This window comes from Amphiura filiformis, chromosome 5 (assembly GCF_039555335.1).
Source record: "Amphiura filiformis chromosome 5, Afil_fr2py, whole genome shotgun sequence".
Lineage (NCBI taxonomy): Eukaryota > Metazoa > Echinodermata > Ophiuroidea > Amphilepidida > Amphiuridae > Amphiura > Amphiura filiformis.
This window is the reverse complement of record NC_092632.1, coordinates 43,557,560-43,573,347: the sequence shown is the minus strand read 5'-3', so window position 1 is coordinate 43,573,347 and position 15,788 is coordinate 43,557,560. Positions and strand designations below refer to the sequence as shown.

The 15,788-nt window shown below is 36.4% G+C and overlaps 1 protein-coding gene across 1 annotated transcript in view; it reads right to left on the bottom strand.

The window, feature by feature from the left end:
- The window catches only part of LOC140153183 (fermitin family homolog 2-like), a 135,913-nt gene that overhangs the window by 12,866 nt on the left and 107,259 nt on the right, over window positions 1-15,788 (bottom strand). The window contains 5 exon segments of the mRNA XM_072175855.1: window positions 2,148-2,369; window positions 3,542-3,648; window positions 5,541-5,665; window positions 12,480-12,529; window positions 13,662-13,793. Coding sequence (XP_072031956.1) covers window positions 2,148-2,369; window positions 3,542-3,648; window positions 5,541-5,665; window positions 12,480-12,529; window positions 13,662-13,793 — 636 coding nt within the window.

Here is a 15,788-nt window from a genome sequence, read left to right as displayed (position 1 = left end):
TGCACAACCCCTGATTGCACATCGACACAATTTACAAACACAGCACTAGTTTCTAGTCCAAATGCTGTGTTTTCCTAGCATCATTACGTCAATAGATGCACTACTTAGTAGTATATATTGGATTGACGAGTCATCAATTCGAGACAGTTGACTTGTAATTGTCCACTAGAGACCCCCATCAATATTCATCGTTTGCTAGTCGCTACTTGACTTGATGACTTGATACAACTCTTATGTCATTCTCCATTAATTAGGTCATTTACCCTTTGGTCCAAGTCACTACATCTTGTAGCCATCACCGAGGTATCCAGTACCCGGTATTACCCCCTAGTGACTAGTCACCAATTAATCAATGCCTTTTGGGTCTCGTATCAGTACCCTCACAAATTGAATTTTAACATGTCGGGCTGTCGGGCATGTCACGAAGCGTATCGTGATACTGTCAATCACTCTCACAACCAACGTAACCCTAACAATGGTCCGAATCGCAAAATGCAATAAATGGTAATATCATGCTGCTGTTTTTCTCGTAACTGTGATCATAACAGCTGTAGTTTATTAAACGGCCCCCAACCCTCGTTCATCAATAAAACATCCCTCCTTTACGCCCTCTAGCAAGAATAAAGTATGGAGATATTAAATTGTTAGTTGACCTAGATATTATCAAGTCATCCATCTACTCTATGTATTCATGTCTCAATATTATACACAACCAATACGAACATGACTGCTTAAAGCATGCTAGCAGCTTCTGCGCACTTCCTAACTCATAGTACCCATCACATCAGGGGTACCCATCAACTATGTTCTGGTTGTTGTTTTGGGGTTTGTTTGTTTCTTTGTTGTTTTTTGGTTATTGCTTTTAAATGCTTTAAGGTTAGGCGACGGGAAAAAAACCCTGTTCTACATGCCCGACAGACCCAGAATTTGCGTTTTGGAGAATTTTTTTTTTAAATTTTGCTAGAATCATTTAAATCATTTTATTACTATCAAATTTGTTAATTTTAGCTGAAAATGTTTAGAAAATATGTTTGCAATCAGATTTTGGTGAAATTTTAGGGTAATTTAAGCCTCCAGAAAAAAAAACGCCCAACCGACTGACCCTAATTGATAGGTCCATCCGCCTGTGGAACAGGGTTCATTTTTTCGTTGACTTAAGGTAAAATTCACAACACGGTGGATTTACTTTTTTCAAGCGAGAATTCATATTATGGGCAGAATTACAAAACAGAACAAATCAATACATAAAATGGTCTCTTAATTAAAACCTGGAATACAAGGAGCAAAATGGCAAGGAATGAATAAGAATTAACATTCTGCCCAATGATGTGTGACTTCATGTCTACAAAACAACCCAGTCTTGCAAGTATTGCAGCCTCTAATAGACTATTATAGAGAATAAATTACGCCAATATAGACAGTTTATCCTATCAAAGAATCAAAATAGACGTATTATGGATGTGGATTCCGCTTGACACACTTTTATTGCATCAATTTAGGCCATCATTGAGGCTTGCTGTCAGCGTAAAACTATGTTACCGCTCAATGCCCACATTTATTCACTTCACAAACGCATTCCCACAGTGATTAACATTCTAACAAGACAAACACAAAAACATTTAACACGAATAGTGCTCACCTCCTTTGAATTCTGCCCATTGTGTGATTTCATTTCTACAAAACCAACCCAGTCTTGCAAGTATTTCAGCAACTAAGGCGAGGAAAAAAACCCTGTTCTACAGGTGGACGGACCTTTCAAGTAGGGTCAGTCGGTCAAGCATTTTTTTGTTTTTTTTTGTTTTGTTTTTAGGCTAAAATTACCCTAAGAATTTTTCCAAACATGTTTTCTAAACATTTTCAGCTTGGCCCCAAAATGACTGATTTTACATGATTTTAGCAATTAAAAAAAAATTCTCCAAAATGTAAATTCTGGGTCTGTAGGGCCCGTAGAATAATAGACTATCATAAAGAAATCCACACTTTTATTGCATCAATTTAGGCCATCATTCAAGCTCACTGTCAGTTGAAAACTGTATTACCATTCAATGCCCACACACCCCCACTTCACAAAAAGCATTCCAACAGTGATTAACATTCGAACAAGACACACAGAAACATTTCTAACATGACTATAGCTAGCAACTCACCTGCTTTGCTTTATGCTTTTTAAGGAAGCGATATGACACATAATCTTCCACCTTGATATCGGTATTCTCTGAGGTGATGGTGGGTGTATTAGCAACCTGTCTATGCTGCATACTAAGGAACGCTTTGATGCCTTGTACTTCACTATTATATGTACTGTCTGCCATAGTCTTGCCTTTTGATGCTAACCTGAATCCTGCCATCCAACGTGCATACTGATCCTCCTGAATAAACAAAAACATATAACATTCTTTGTGTAATAGATGTATATGTATATTAAAATGATTTTGATAAGAATTTTTTAGTTTTTCACTGCTTAATTTCCCTTCTGAATGCTACCAGGGTGATACTGGCTCCTAAATATCAATAGGGTTGATACGAGCGTAGATTCATGGATTCAGAACTCCTTTTTGAGGCATTTTCCAGCAAATAATTTTGCAATATTGGGTAAATATTTGGAGAATCACTATTTGTACCAAAGTTTCAAAAAGTAATGATCCTAGCATTTAGCTGTAGGTCCATGGACACTCCAAAACCGACAAAAATAAAGAACTTAATAAAGAGCAAAATGAAAAAAAAAACTTCCTTAAATTAAGTCATTTGAAATATCAACAGGATATTTAGCAAAGTAAACATCATCAGAACAAAAATAACATTACCAACAAATTGAACTTTCTTATCAGGTGAATTATGCTGACAAATTTGAGTTTGATTATTTCTGCAAAACCTTATTACTATCAGATATGTACGAAATGTACCTTTGTTTTGACCAAAAAAAATGCAGGAAAAGCTATTAACCAAAGTCAGGGCTCAATGCACTCCAAATTACCTTCCAGGCATATGAAGCACTACCAATCAATTTTCAAAACACAGAAAAGTACAATTGCATCTTCATGACTCACCGGCACAACTACTCACCTAGCTTTCATCATGTACCAATGTAAATTCCTAGAACACCGCCGTACTTTGTAACTCTTTATATCATCCATGACTTAATGCAATTGAAGCTTACGCAAGCAAGCCAAGGAACACGCAAGCATGCCAGTATACGAGTGTAGTTTATTAATCTCACAATGTCTACCATGCTATGTTACCTTTCCTTTGATTGCTAAATGTTGAGGAATACTTCTTCGTAATTGGACATGAAAGCAAACACGTAGCAATCCTAGAAACAATTCCATGAAATCATGTGACAATTCTTAGCAAACATATGAATTCATCAAGTTTCAGCAGAATTTGTCACTTATCTTTCCTGATGTATTATTTTGGTCTTCCTAATTTAGACAGTTATATATGAAAATCAAGCAAGCAAATGCTTGTTACTTTTGATCATATTTAGTGGATTTTCTTTCTACTTTTTTTTTTCTTTCTTCTTTTTTTTTTTGTGTCAACCTACCGTATCACATCTGAGTAAAATATCTTGGGCTCCTTCCGCAGACACCACTAGAAGCTTGATGCCATATTTCTCATTTGCTATGTTCACATCATGCGTCACTTCACATTCTACAATGAAAAAGACAGTTTCTTTAATTAGCAAAGTGCTTTAACCCTCATACAAAACCCTACACGTTTGGTGTCTTCCCTTCTGCAGGCAGGGCGGGCAACACATAGGGGCACCTCCAACCAAAAAAACCCCTCAGGGGCATTAGGGTTAATTAATTCAAAAGTTTAATTTATTGCACTTATCTTTTGTTTTCATTTTGAGTTCATATATCAAAGGAGTAACAGGTTTAGGGTCACCAAATACTTGTGCATCCATGTACAAGAATCCACAAATACAACGTCCCAGGGGTGATCATCTAATTAACCCAGGAGATGCGATCAGACAACATGACCACCTTATTCAAATAATGTCAGATGCTATCCAAACACACATGATATCAATGCTTAATTTATTGTCTTATTTACTTCCTCACTTCATTCATAACATTGCCAGAGTACTCTGCAGGGGTTAAGTGTTATTTTTCAGCACATTGAAATAACATAAGCTGATGTCGTTCAAGCAGGCTATGGTGTTTCTGCTCTATGAAGCATGCAATGAAATTCTGCAGGCTTTGTTCATCACAAAACTTGTAGATATACACAAACACCTTAATTGTTGATTAGAAACTGAACGGAAACTCTTTCAAATCAATCAAAACTCTCACATTCAAGAGAGGCTGTGTCAACATCAAAATGTGTTCATTATTTTGCAAAATGATGTGATTCTACAGGATTTTCTTTCATCACAAAACTTGTAGATATACACACAAAACACCTTACTTGTTGATTAGAAACTGAAGGAAAAATCTGTCAATCTTCTAAATGAGGTTATGTCAACATTAAAATGTATTCATTATTTTGCAAAATGACTCAAATTTTGACAAATTTATCACAATGGTTTACACCAAAGTATTCTTTGTTTCACATCAAGAGTTTATGCACCATATAATGGCATAAAATTACCATTTGGCAAGAAATCATTGTTTGCAAAATAGGCTATCATGACAAAACAAATATAAATATATTCAACAACTCTTCCTATACCTTTGTACAGGAGCCAACCGTTGTTAATCCGTGATGAATCCACAGTTCAGTAGCATATACGCGAACGCAAGGTTACGCGTACGCGTTACGCATAAGCGCATAAAATTCGTCATGCCTGGAAAATATGCTTAAACATGAACTCTTCAATGTTGGCGGTAGCAGCTAATATTACCGCTTTATTCTTTAGTTTTATTGCTGATATTAACAGAAAAATACCGCAATCTTTTTGTAAGGCTGAGTGGTAATGGCAAACGGACATTCGAATAAAAGAATCATGTGAATTAGACATCTTTAGCTTGTTTCGTTGTTGAAAGGATTCAATCATGTTTTCAAGCGTCCGGCGCGCGTCTGCGTGGTTTACTTGGCGAACTTGGCCTATTGAATCCCTAATTTGGTGCTCCATCACCCTGTTAATCAAAATTGCAAAAAGAGGTTTTGATTTTTTGCCTGAGACTGACCTTTTTGCCAATTAGGGGTTCATTTTCGGCCATATCGACATTTAGGGTCTCTTTTTTGCCATCAATGATACAAAAAGTGATGTTACGTCATTTCAAGGAAATAATCAATGCATTAGGGTAAAAATGTGAACAGTTATGCCATTTATTTGCAACCAGTTATGCCACTTAGTCACTTAGGGTCTTGAGGGTTGATTAACAAGCATGGCTAACACTTTTATATGAGTGACCCCTACCCCCATCACAACCTAATACACAAAAGTGTCTATACAGAGGGGGGACAAGTTGCAACAGATTTTATCTCTATTTAATACTTTTTTCACACCTCTTTATAACCTATAATTTCATACTTACTCCTCAAAATTTGACATTATTCATTAAGCACTTGGCAGCCATTTGTTACTGTATACTTACTGTTTAGATTAAACCGTGCCAACGGTAAGCCATGACTCTCTTCTTGACTCTTGTATTGAGTTAATGTTGTATCACGGAAGACAAAATAACCTCTTTTGAAACTCTTCAAAGTAATTTTCTTTGGCCTGTTGAAAAGAAGAGGGAGAAAACCGTACATTTAGTTGAGTATGCAGTGAGTGGGTAATCGTTTTGAAAACAAATTCAAATCAACGTAAGGTGTAAAAGATGAAAGGTGGTGATTAGAAAACAATATTTGATAACTAAGCGAGAGAGAAACAACCTGCATTTTGTTGAATTTGTTTGAGTGTGACATGAGGTTCAATACTAGTGCCCCATATTTTTTGTTTTTAATGCACCTCACAGCTGACTGATAAGTACAAATAAACAGTACAAACCAACCAAATTTAATATCTGTCATTTGACATAAAACAACATGCATGACTACTCTCTCGCTCTCTCCGCAGTCTGTAAATTGCTTTTATGAGAGCAAAAAATATACGAGTCTGCACAACTTTGTGCTCTCATGGATGTCTCTTAACCGTTGTTGCTCAAGCAAATAAGATACCTGGGAAGAAACTGTAAAAAGCTAATATGTGACCAACTCCAACAAAACCGAAACAAGTCGCCAGACATGATTTTGAGTTATAAGGCCTTTAAAGATGACATTCCCATAAAAAATGAAATTTTGAAATTCATGGTATTTGACTGTGGGACTAAGTGGACTTCCAAATCCTTGAAAGTACTTATTAAAAAGATGTTTATTAATCAATAAATAACAGTTGAACTATGATAATCCTTATTCAATCCTGTGTACAGCAGGAAACTAATTGGCCCATTACTCAGAATAGCAATTTGGCAAAAATATCAAGGTATCATTTACAAAATTGAAAAGTATTGATGCAGTTTATATAATTAATTTTGGTATCATTTTAAAGCTTATCGTCTAGTGCTTACAGTTTTATTCAAATCATGAAATGTCAAAAATGGGAGTTGTTCCTGGTATTGTCAGAGCGGATCACATATGCATACCATAGCATGGATCTCAAAACAGGCAAAATAACACAAAAACATAGCAATGATGTACGTGCTGACGGGAGGCGTAATGTCAACACCTGAAGTACCCGATAATCACAACAAGAACAAGAGTAACGGCAGCTTGTTGAGAGCACCCCACATGACAGCACTTAAGGTGTTCCTGACCCACATTTATCCGTTTTATTAACCATATCGAAGAACGCCAAGTGTTTGAACTCGACTCATCTTTTTTCTTGACATTCTAACCCTTCAGGGGAGTGCAACGATAAAATGCCAAAACATCATAAACTACAGAATACCGCATGAAATTTGTTGCTCGGTACTCGTCAATTTGGGATTTCACCAAAATCATGGAAATCCTTTAATAACAGTTGAACTATGATAATCCTTATTCAATCCTGTGTACAGCAGGAAACTAATTGGCCCATTACTCAGAATAGCAATTTGGCAAAAATATCAAGGTATCATTTACAAAATTGAAAAGTATTGATGCAGTTTATATAATTAATTTTGGTATCATTTTAAAGCTTATCGTCTAGTGCTTACAGTTTTATTCAAATCATGAAATGTCAAAAATGGGAGTTGTTCCTGGTATTGTCAGAGCGGATCACATATGCATACCATAGCATGGATCTCAAAACAGGCAAAATAACACAAAAACATAGCAATGATGTACGTGCTGACGGGAGGCGTAATGTCAACACCTGAAGTACCCGATAATCACAACAAGAACAAAAGTAACGGCAGCTTGTTGAGAGCACCCCACATGACAGCACTTAAGGTGTTCCTGACCCACATTTATCCGTTTTATTAACCATATCGAAGAACGCCAAGTGTTTGAACTCGACTCATCTTTTTCCTTGACATTCTAACCCTTCAGGGGAGTGCAACGATAAAATGCCAAAACATCATAAACTACAGAATACCGCATGAATTTGTTGCTCGGTACCCGTCAATTTGGGATTTCACCAAAATCATGGAAATCCTTTAATGTTGAACATTTGCTGGCTTGTATGTCAGTGATATGTGCTTTATCTTTTGTTTACCCAGGGCTATTCTTTCTGCCTAAGTGCCCATGTGAGATGAGCAATGGAGAGATAGTCACGATCTGAAATCTAGCAGAGTTAATTGAATGTGCATAATAGCATTTAGCACATCGCTTAACCCTACAGGGGAAAATGCACTGTTTACTTTCTGAAAAAGATGCTCCTCACAGGGCTGTTTAATTATGTTAATCGGCGCTGAAAATTGGATTCTGTAAGTCGCAAACTTCCAACTAAAATGATCTTAATAGACATGGCACTTTAGACTCCTAATTCAAGAACTGGAGATGCAAAATAATTCATAATAACTAACTTTAATCAGCTTTTGACTATTCCAAGTCTTAAATTTGATTGCACAAATCGGGATTAGAAACTGATGCATATCGACAAGGTGTAATTTTGTGAATTAAACATGAGCATCGGTGTGACAACCGGAGTAGTAGAATGCAAAAAGCTTTCTTAAAAATCTTGAGCCATTCTGCTTGATGAATACAAACTTCACAAATTTGTAATTTCTGTCAAGAATGTACCGACTGTAAACACATTGGTCTACTTGAAGGTGCTGGATTAAATTTGTCTGTGTTCATGGCATTTTGTATGTATGACGTCAATTTGATGTCATATGAGCCTGCTGATTAGGCACATTAATGACATCAGATTGACATCACGCATGTATGAGGACAGGACGGTAATCCTATGAAGGATCAATCATACCAACACTTATACCTGGGCTATTCCAGTTGATATCCATACACCCCCTATGGAAGACATGACCTTACTCTGCCACACAAGGAGTGTGAATTTCAAATAGAGTCACCCATTCAGGTAACCACGTTTGAAATGCACACTCCCTATGTGGAAGATTAAGGTCATGTCTTCCATAGGGGGTGTATGGATTTCAACTGAAATTGCCCATTATTTTGAGCTGCTAACCAGTGCTCTATAACCTATGACAATAGAGCTTTATTTTAAATAATACAAGAGGCTTGATATGAGACATTCACATCAAACACATACAACCAACTTGAAATGGTTAATGAGAAGTAAAGTAATAAGTTTAAAAGAACAGCATGACAAACATCCTGCATTTGATGCACTACACACCACCACAACACCAGACTCCCTCCCGCAAGGAAGAACAGTTTTGAGGTCAAGAGTTTTTTCGGCATATCCTGGTATTTTTATAGGATTTATTACACGCTCAGCCTGCAAACAACACTATACAATGTTCCATAAAGGATGGATCCTCTTGTTATTATGTCCTCAACACCTGTGGTGTGCGCATGCCCTCATTAGGGTTACACATGATATTATCTAGGTTTACTATGCAGGCAGGTTTCAAGGAAAGGGCTATTCTTTACGACAATGATTAAGAATGTTTTTATACTGTTTATGGAGCTAAGATACCTCAGATTATGAGTGTATACAGGTAAAATGCAGTTTTGCAAGACACAACACCTTATGGACACGCACATGCATATATGCACATAAGCAATTCTTTAAACTCATTTGTATTAACAAATTGCCATTATTCCCATTCCCTTCTCTCAAGTCTTAAACACAAAAAACTTAATGTGGGTATTAGCATTGGTCCATTGCTGATGTGACAGACTGTCCATGGTACTAACCAATAGCAAGGCCGTTGTGATCCAAGGAACAGAGCCAGTTCTTGTAGGTATGTGTGCATGCCTACAAACCCTTCCCATACACACATCACTTTGACTGCTCAGTGCCAAAAGTGGGTAAGTGCAATAAGCTATTGCACTTACCCACTTCTGGCACTGAGCAGTCGATTTGCTTGCAATTTACTGAAGACAATATTCTGTTTACTTCTTCTACAATAAAGATGTAATAACCTGTTCCCAGTATATAATGGTTATTTTATATTCACCATCTCATCTTGCTCTACTCAATTCAAAATCCCACTAACTTTATTTTATAGGGACAGGGATACAAAGTTACCACAGCACAAATCAACCAGCGTTCCTATAAATCGCTGTGATTAAGCCATTGCTTTGTCATCATAAAGTGTCTAGTTCCTTCCATCAGTAAAATTTGTTGCCACCAAACATCAACTGCCTGTTGTGAGCGAGAGAGGAAGTCCGCAGCCATAAACCCTGATAACAAAACCAGGTTGTGAACACTGGATAGCTGGGATCAGGTTTCCTGTTAGTGATAGCTATAACGGCGTGCCTCAAACATAATAAGAATAATAAAGGCCCGACTATGAGTCCCATGAACAATACTGCACGGATATCAGAATGGATTACATGTTCCTGTATTGTACTTCACATTTAGCCAAACATCATGTGCACTGAAAACACCATTAAAGGTATAATGTCATTCTTGCACTGATTTTCAGTAAGTCAAACCTTTTACCATGTAATTCATACATTAAGAGCTTAGCAGGAAAGGAAGAAAAATGTGCAACAAGTTGGTATGCATTTGCAAAATACGAAGTGAAGATTCTATGATCAACTACTGGTAATAACTAGTTGCCAACAGTTAGAAGCAGATACCAACAATACCTAAGTTTATGGCTTGATGGTTCTGTCAAGACACTCAAAGTACTGCTTCAATTTTGAAGCAAACCCTAACAATATGACAGATTTTTGGTTATTTTCCAACCACGTGTTAACTGTTCTGATAATTTTGACTATGTCGAATATACTCAGATCATAAATGAAAGGGCTATGTTTTGCTGAAGTAACTTAAAATGCTGATCGTTTTGAGCTTGAATTCAAATTTGAGATCATTGGAATGAACTATAGTGCATTGAATTTGTTGTTGTTGTTTTTTTGCAAAAGTAGTTTGTTTTGTAATGGTAGCCAAAAATAACTTTCATTTCATTTTTATTTACACAAATTGGCTAGGTTGTATAAGTCACAGGAAATGAAAAGTATTTTCTGTAACTAATAAAATCTACAAGACGGGGGTGTGATATCACTGATTCTGACAAATTATTGCTTTTTGCTTCCTTGCCTTTGCCCTGACTCTCAATATAAGAGAAAAGTGACATAAATAGGTTTCTAAAAAAAGAATAAAATACACCTAGGTCAAATGGAGTGACAAACACTTGAGTTTCTATTACTTCTATGAATGTCCACATTTCCTTGATTGCTAATGGCTTAAGACCTGTCCACTCCCCATTTAAATTATTACTTTTATTCCATTTGCACGTTTCTTCCTCACTGTGAAATTGGCCTCAATCAGCGTTCAGGAGTGGCAATAACTGATTGACCATCAACAAGATCTGAGGTATCTGCCCTATCACTTTATTACAAAATGCACTTTCCAGCATTTCGAGCTCACAATGTCCAGAGAAAAGTGACCACTGGTGGAATTGTTCCTTAAGGCAGTAACGTGCTAACGTGGTTAAATGTCCTTTAGGGCGAAACAGCGACTTGGACCACTATAGAATAAGGAGACCATTTTGCATAATTGATTGATCCATACTTGTTTGCCTCAGTGTGTATTTTTATTAGACTAGCTAAAAGGTTTCGTCAAGACACACAATGATGACACTGGAATAAAAAACCAAAAGGACTCTGGCTATTTACAAATAAATAAGGCAACAAACAAAATTGTCAACTTAAAAACTAATGAAATTCCGTTTAAGTCCTTCTTATGAGGATGTGCATTCACAGGTTGAGTTGTTGTTATTTACATGCAACACTGAGCCCGATTGTTTACATGAACTACATCATGCAGGTCATTCTGTGATATGTATTTATGGTATGTGTGTTTGTACACGACTGCCATGGGCCATTGGTTTACATCATTGGTCCACTTGTCATAAATACACAAATATGTAGTGACTAGTGGAGCACATAAGATTCAAAGCGAGTACATTGAGAACCACCAATATACAACTATGGTACGTGCACAATGTCATGTAAACCCAACTCATTATCTATAGAGGGTATTATTGTATGTAAACACAAATAATGTGTTTGTTAGTACACAACGACTGGCATTTACACCTTGCCAATCAGCAACAGTGTGGTGTTTTCTGTATTGTTTTTTGTGTTGTCTGCAAACATTTGCAGTGAGGGACCTAATTAAAGGTACAACCAAGAACCTCGGCATTAAACTATGTAGTCACTCAGTTGAATTTTCACATAGCAGTACATGTATAATTCTACACAGACAATATAGATAACTGGCACACATGTATTTGTACTGTTATTGCAGAATAATCTATATCAGCTTGTACCGCAGACATGTTATATCGATAATGAGGGCAAACATCAAGGGATGCTACTAATCAAGAGAACATTGTCTCACATACAAACCTAACAAAGATCCACAAGTCAAAAACTAATGATTCCGTTGACTCATAAGTGATCAGATCTGTTACCATTTGACTCATTCAGCACATAGCAGTATACATTTCAGTGTAGAGTTTGCCTCACACCACCGGATTCACAACATACGTGCAATATTTGTCAACTACACAATGTTTCATTCATGAAGACAACCACCGTCTGGTGTACGTAATCAGTCACAGGTGTCGACTTAAGTCGTGAAAAAACAAGCCAGAATATCCACCCTGCTGTTCTGTGCTTCTGTTACTGAAAAACCCTTAGGCAGTATTACAAAGCCATGATTACTTGTACACAATTTATAGTAACTAAGACCTCTAATTTGTTCATCAGCGATAACAATGGGGTAAATTGACTTTGTTTTGATAGTTTTGGTTCCATTCGGGAAGTGTTGATTTGAGAACAAGTTAAAGTAGCTGAAAATTCATTTACTGGTAAGCAGATATTTTGATTTGGTTTAGTTTCTATCTGAAAATGTACAATTTTCAGTCAGCCTGCCATGTAATAACAACAAAAATTGTGAGCTTGGTACTTACTTCAGAAATCTCAAGTAATCTTGTAATTCTGGAACTGTTGTGATGTCCGTCTGTTAAAAGAAAAAGAGTCACACAAAAACATGACTATTTAACAGTTCAATATTTTCAAGTTTACACCCTGCAGGGATTCTTTCTACCGCACATTTTGTCTACAACTTTGTCACGATCACAATTTGCTATTAAAGAGAAACTTCCGATGTGAACTGATCAAAATAAAACGATATTTCCTTCTTCAGATAAATTACCTACAAGTGCCTGTCTTCCCAATTTATTGACTGAAATTACTTGGAGAACGGAAGGTAAAGTAAGCCAGTGATCCATGAAGAGCTATGAACAACACAATTGCCTTTAGCATTTGTGTAATACACCTCTCAAATTACCCCAGCGATCCAAATGATGGCATAAATAATCTATTCCGCATCATTGAGAGTTTTCCGATTTTACATCTTGACCTTGATCAAGTTCATTCTCCTTTACGTTAAATTCTCCCCGTACATTTTTAGAATAAAAAATTCTCAAACTGAAAGTAAGCAAATACGATTGAATCATCCAAAACGATGCATTGGAAAACCAATTCCCCGATGACGGAATCCGACTACCAATCCTGAAGCATTTAAGCATTGACTGTAGTTGTGCCGAATTAATCATGGGAATAGCAAATGGAGATATAATATCACTTTGCCTTATCATAGGAATTCGGTTTAACAAGAGACACCATCTGATGACTTTCATTGGAATGGAGATTCACAGGGGTACATAATATACACCAAAATTGAGCAGGCACTAGAATTGCACTCAGGGAAAAATACCGGTTTGTTGAAAGGTGTGACGGGAACATTTCCCATGATTTATTTCATAACATAAGCATGATATAGATGGTTACTACCTGGCAAATACAGATACAGAGTAGCACCTTACTGATTGCATCAATAATGTGCCATGCTATGTCCTGTTTATATTCAAATGTATATTTTGTTAACCCATGGTATTCATAATTTTTAAAACATAAACAAAAGCATTTTTAATGTTATACATTTGTTGGTGCCGGTCACAGATTCCTATGGATGGTACTAGTTGACAATTTGAGGAGGAAATAGGATGCTAGTACATGGCAATTTGCATACCAATCTTGTGAAATGAGGCCTGATGAGACCTTTCAGGTTGAATCATTTCTTTACTCACATGTCCAGCTTCTATTGTTGACCCTTCTAATGATGCTTGTAAGTTGGTTAGTGCTTGATCAATGTCATCTTTTCCCCCATCTGGTGAGTCTGTTGATTGTTGAGGAAGATCTGCTTGTAAATTAACTTGCATCTGTAAAGAGATACAAAGAAGGAAACAAAATGGTGACTTTCAGGATCTTGAAATTGAGTTCATACATTACAGAAGTTTAAGCAAGGGAAACTGGTAAGAATCACATTCAGAAAAGAAGAACAGAAAGATGTAGCACCCAACAGTAACCAATTATATATCTTCTTTTTTTCACCTTTTTTTTTTTTTTTTGCTATCTTTATTATTTTTGCCAACTTTATTATTTATGACAATTTTGTTGTTTTTTACCTCATTCAAAGATTTGATCAAATTAAACTTCTACATCATTTCACACACAAGTTACCAGGAGCCACAAGTCTTCCAACTTGAGAACATAAACAAGTTTTGATTCACACCATCTCAACACTAAGAATACATCTCTGACCTCCTTACCAAGTTATCCAAACAGAGGTTCCATCTTTTCTCTCTCACTACAAATACAACTTCTTACTCACTCATTTTCAACACACTTACTCTTAGACAAAATTGCTATGCCTTAATAGTTCACATTGTAATCTCAATTCACTTGTTTGTCAAAAACAAAGGATAATTGCAATGGTAACATAGAACGTAAATGGCCTCTGAGTCCTTCCCGATATCATTTTTGCATTCTTAACCTCCCCTACATACTATCTTCACTACATTTCTGTTTTGCTCTTGTGTTCATAAGATCCTAGCCTACATATTGGGCTATTCTAGTTGAAATCCATAACCCCCTATGGAAGACAAGATCTTATTCTTCCACATTGTGGTGTAAGGATTTCAACTGAAATAGCCTCTTTTAACAAGAGACCTGTTGTAAAGAGGACACATTATTTGATCATATCTCCATGGTTCTGTTATTACAGTTCAAACAAGAATTACAAATTTCATATATTGTACTCCCACTTCAATTTCATGTGGGACAAGATTGTTATGATATCATCATACAAGCAGGTCGCTATGCATTCTCTCAAAAAGACTCACAAAATATCATAATGAAGTTCAAAACTTAGAAACATGTGATCTTCCTTGTAAAATTTCCCTGTTGCTTCCCTTGGAGGGCATTTTTTTAAGATCAATTCACTCATTTTGATTAGGTATCATGGTCCTATACATTGTACATGTATACATCAAAAGCAACATGTCAGTTTCTGCAAGATATTGCGCACAAACCCTATTCTCTTCTGCATCCCTTGAACAATACAAGACGGTGATATTTAATTACAACAATGCACCTGTTAATACATGTTGGCTTACAACAATAGCGCTACATGAATAAGTACTTGACTTGACAAGGCAGATCGCAATTGTGCAATGATGTTGAAAACACGAACATGGCTTAAGAAATCAACCCACTTATGTTTGGGTACCTGGCATAAAGTCAGGGTTGCCAAATCCGTGATTTGGTAGCCCAATTGGGCGACTTTTGAAGATTTTTCCAGCAACTTTTGACAATTAAACCAATGGTTAAGAAAAAAATTGGGCGACTTTTCAACATTGGCTCCCGCGCCTTCCGATAGTTTCCTGCCCCATAGAAAGCAATGGTAAAGAGAAAAATTGGGCGACTTTTCGATGACATGACCTGCAATTTGGGCTGAATTTTTTTGACAACCCTGCATAAAGTGTGTGGGAGTTAACCCATGTGGTGGTTGTTTTATTTTGGTTCATTATGTTGGTAAGCTTTTCACTTTTACCTATAGATATCCTTTATCCATTTACATATTCACTTCAAATATTATGCATAAAAAACAGTCATGTTTTCGCCTTTACGTCAATCTTTCGATATATCCAATTTACCCTATCATATATCCATTTGCTGTGGGACAATGGCAGCACCATTTGTTGGTTTCAATCTTATGATAAGCACCTGACTATGAGCACATACTTGTTTGTGATTTTAAAAGCTGCCATTCTTGCAATAAAAATATCATGTTTTTCTTCTATATTCAGTTATTCACTCCATGTTGGCAAATAAAACATCAGCTGGACCCAATAAATCAGAACTATTATTGTTCT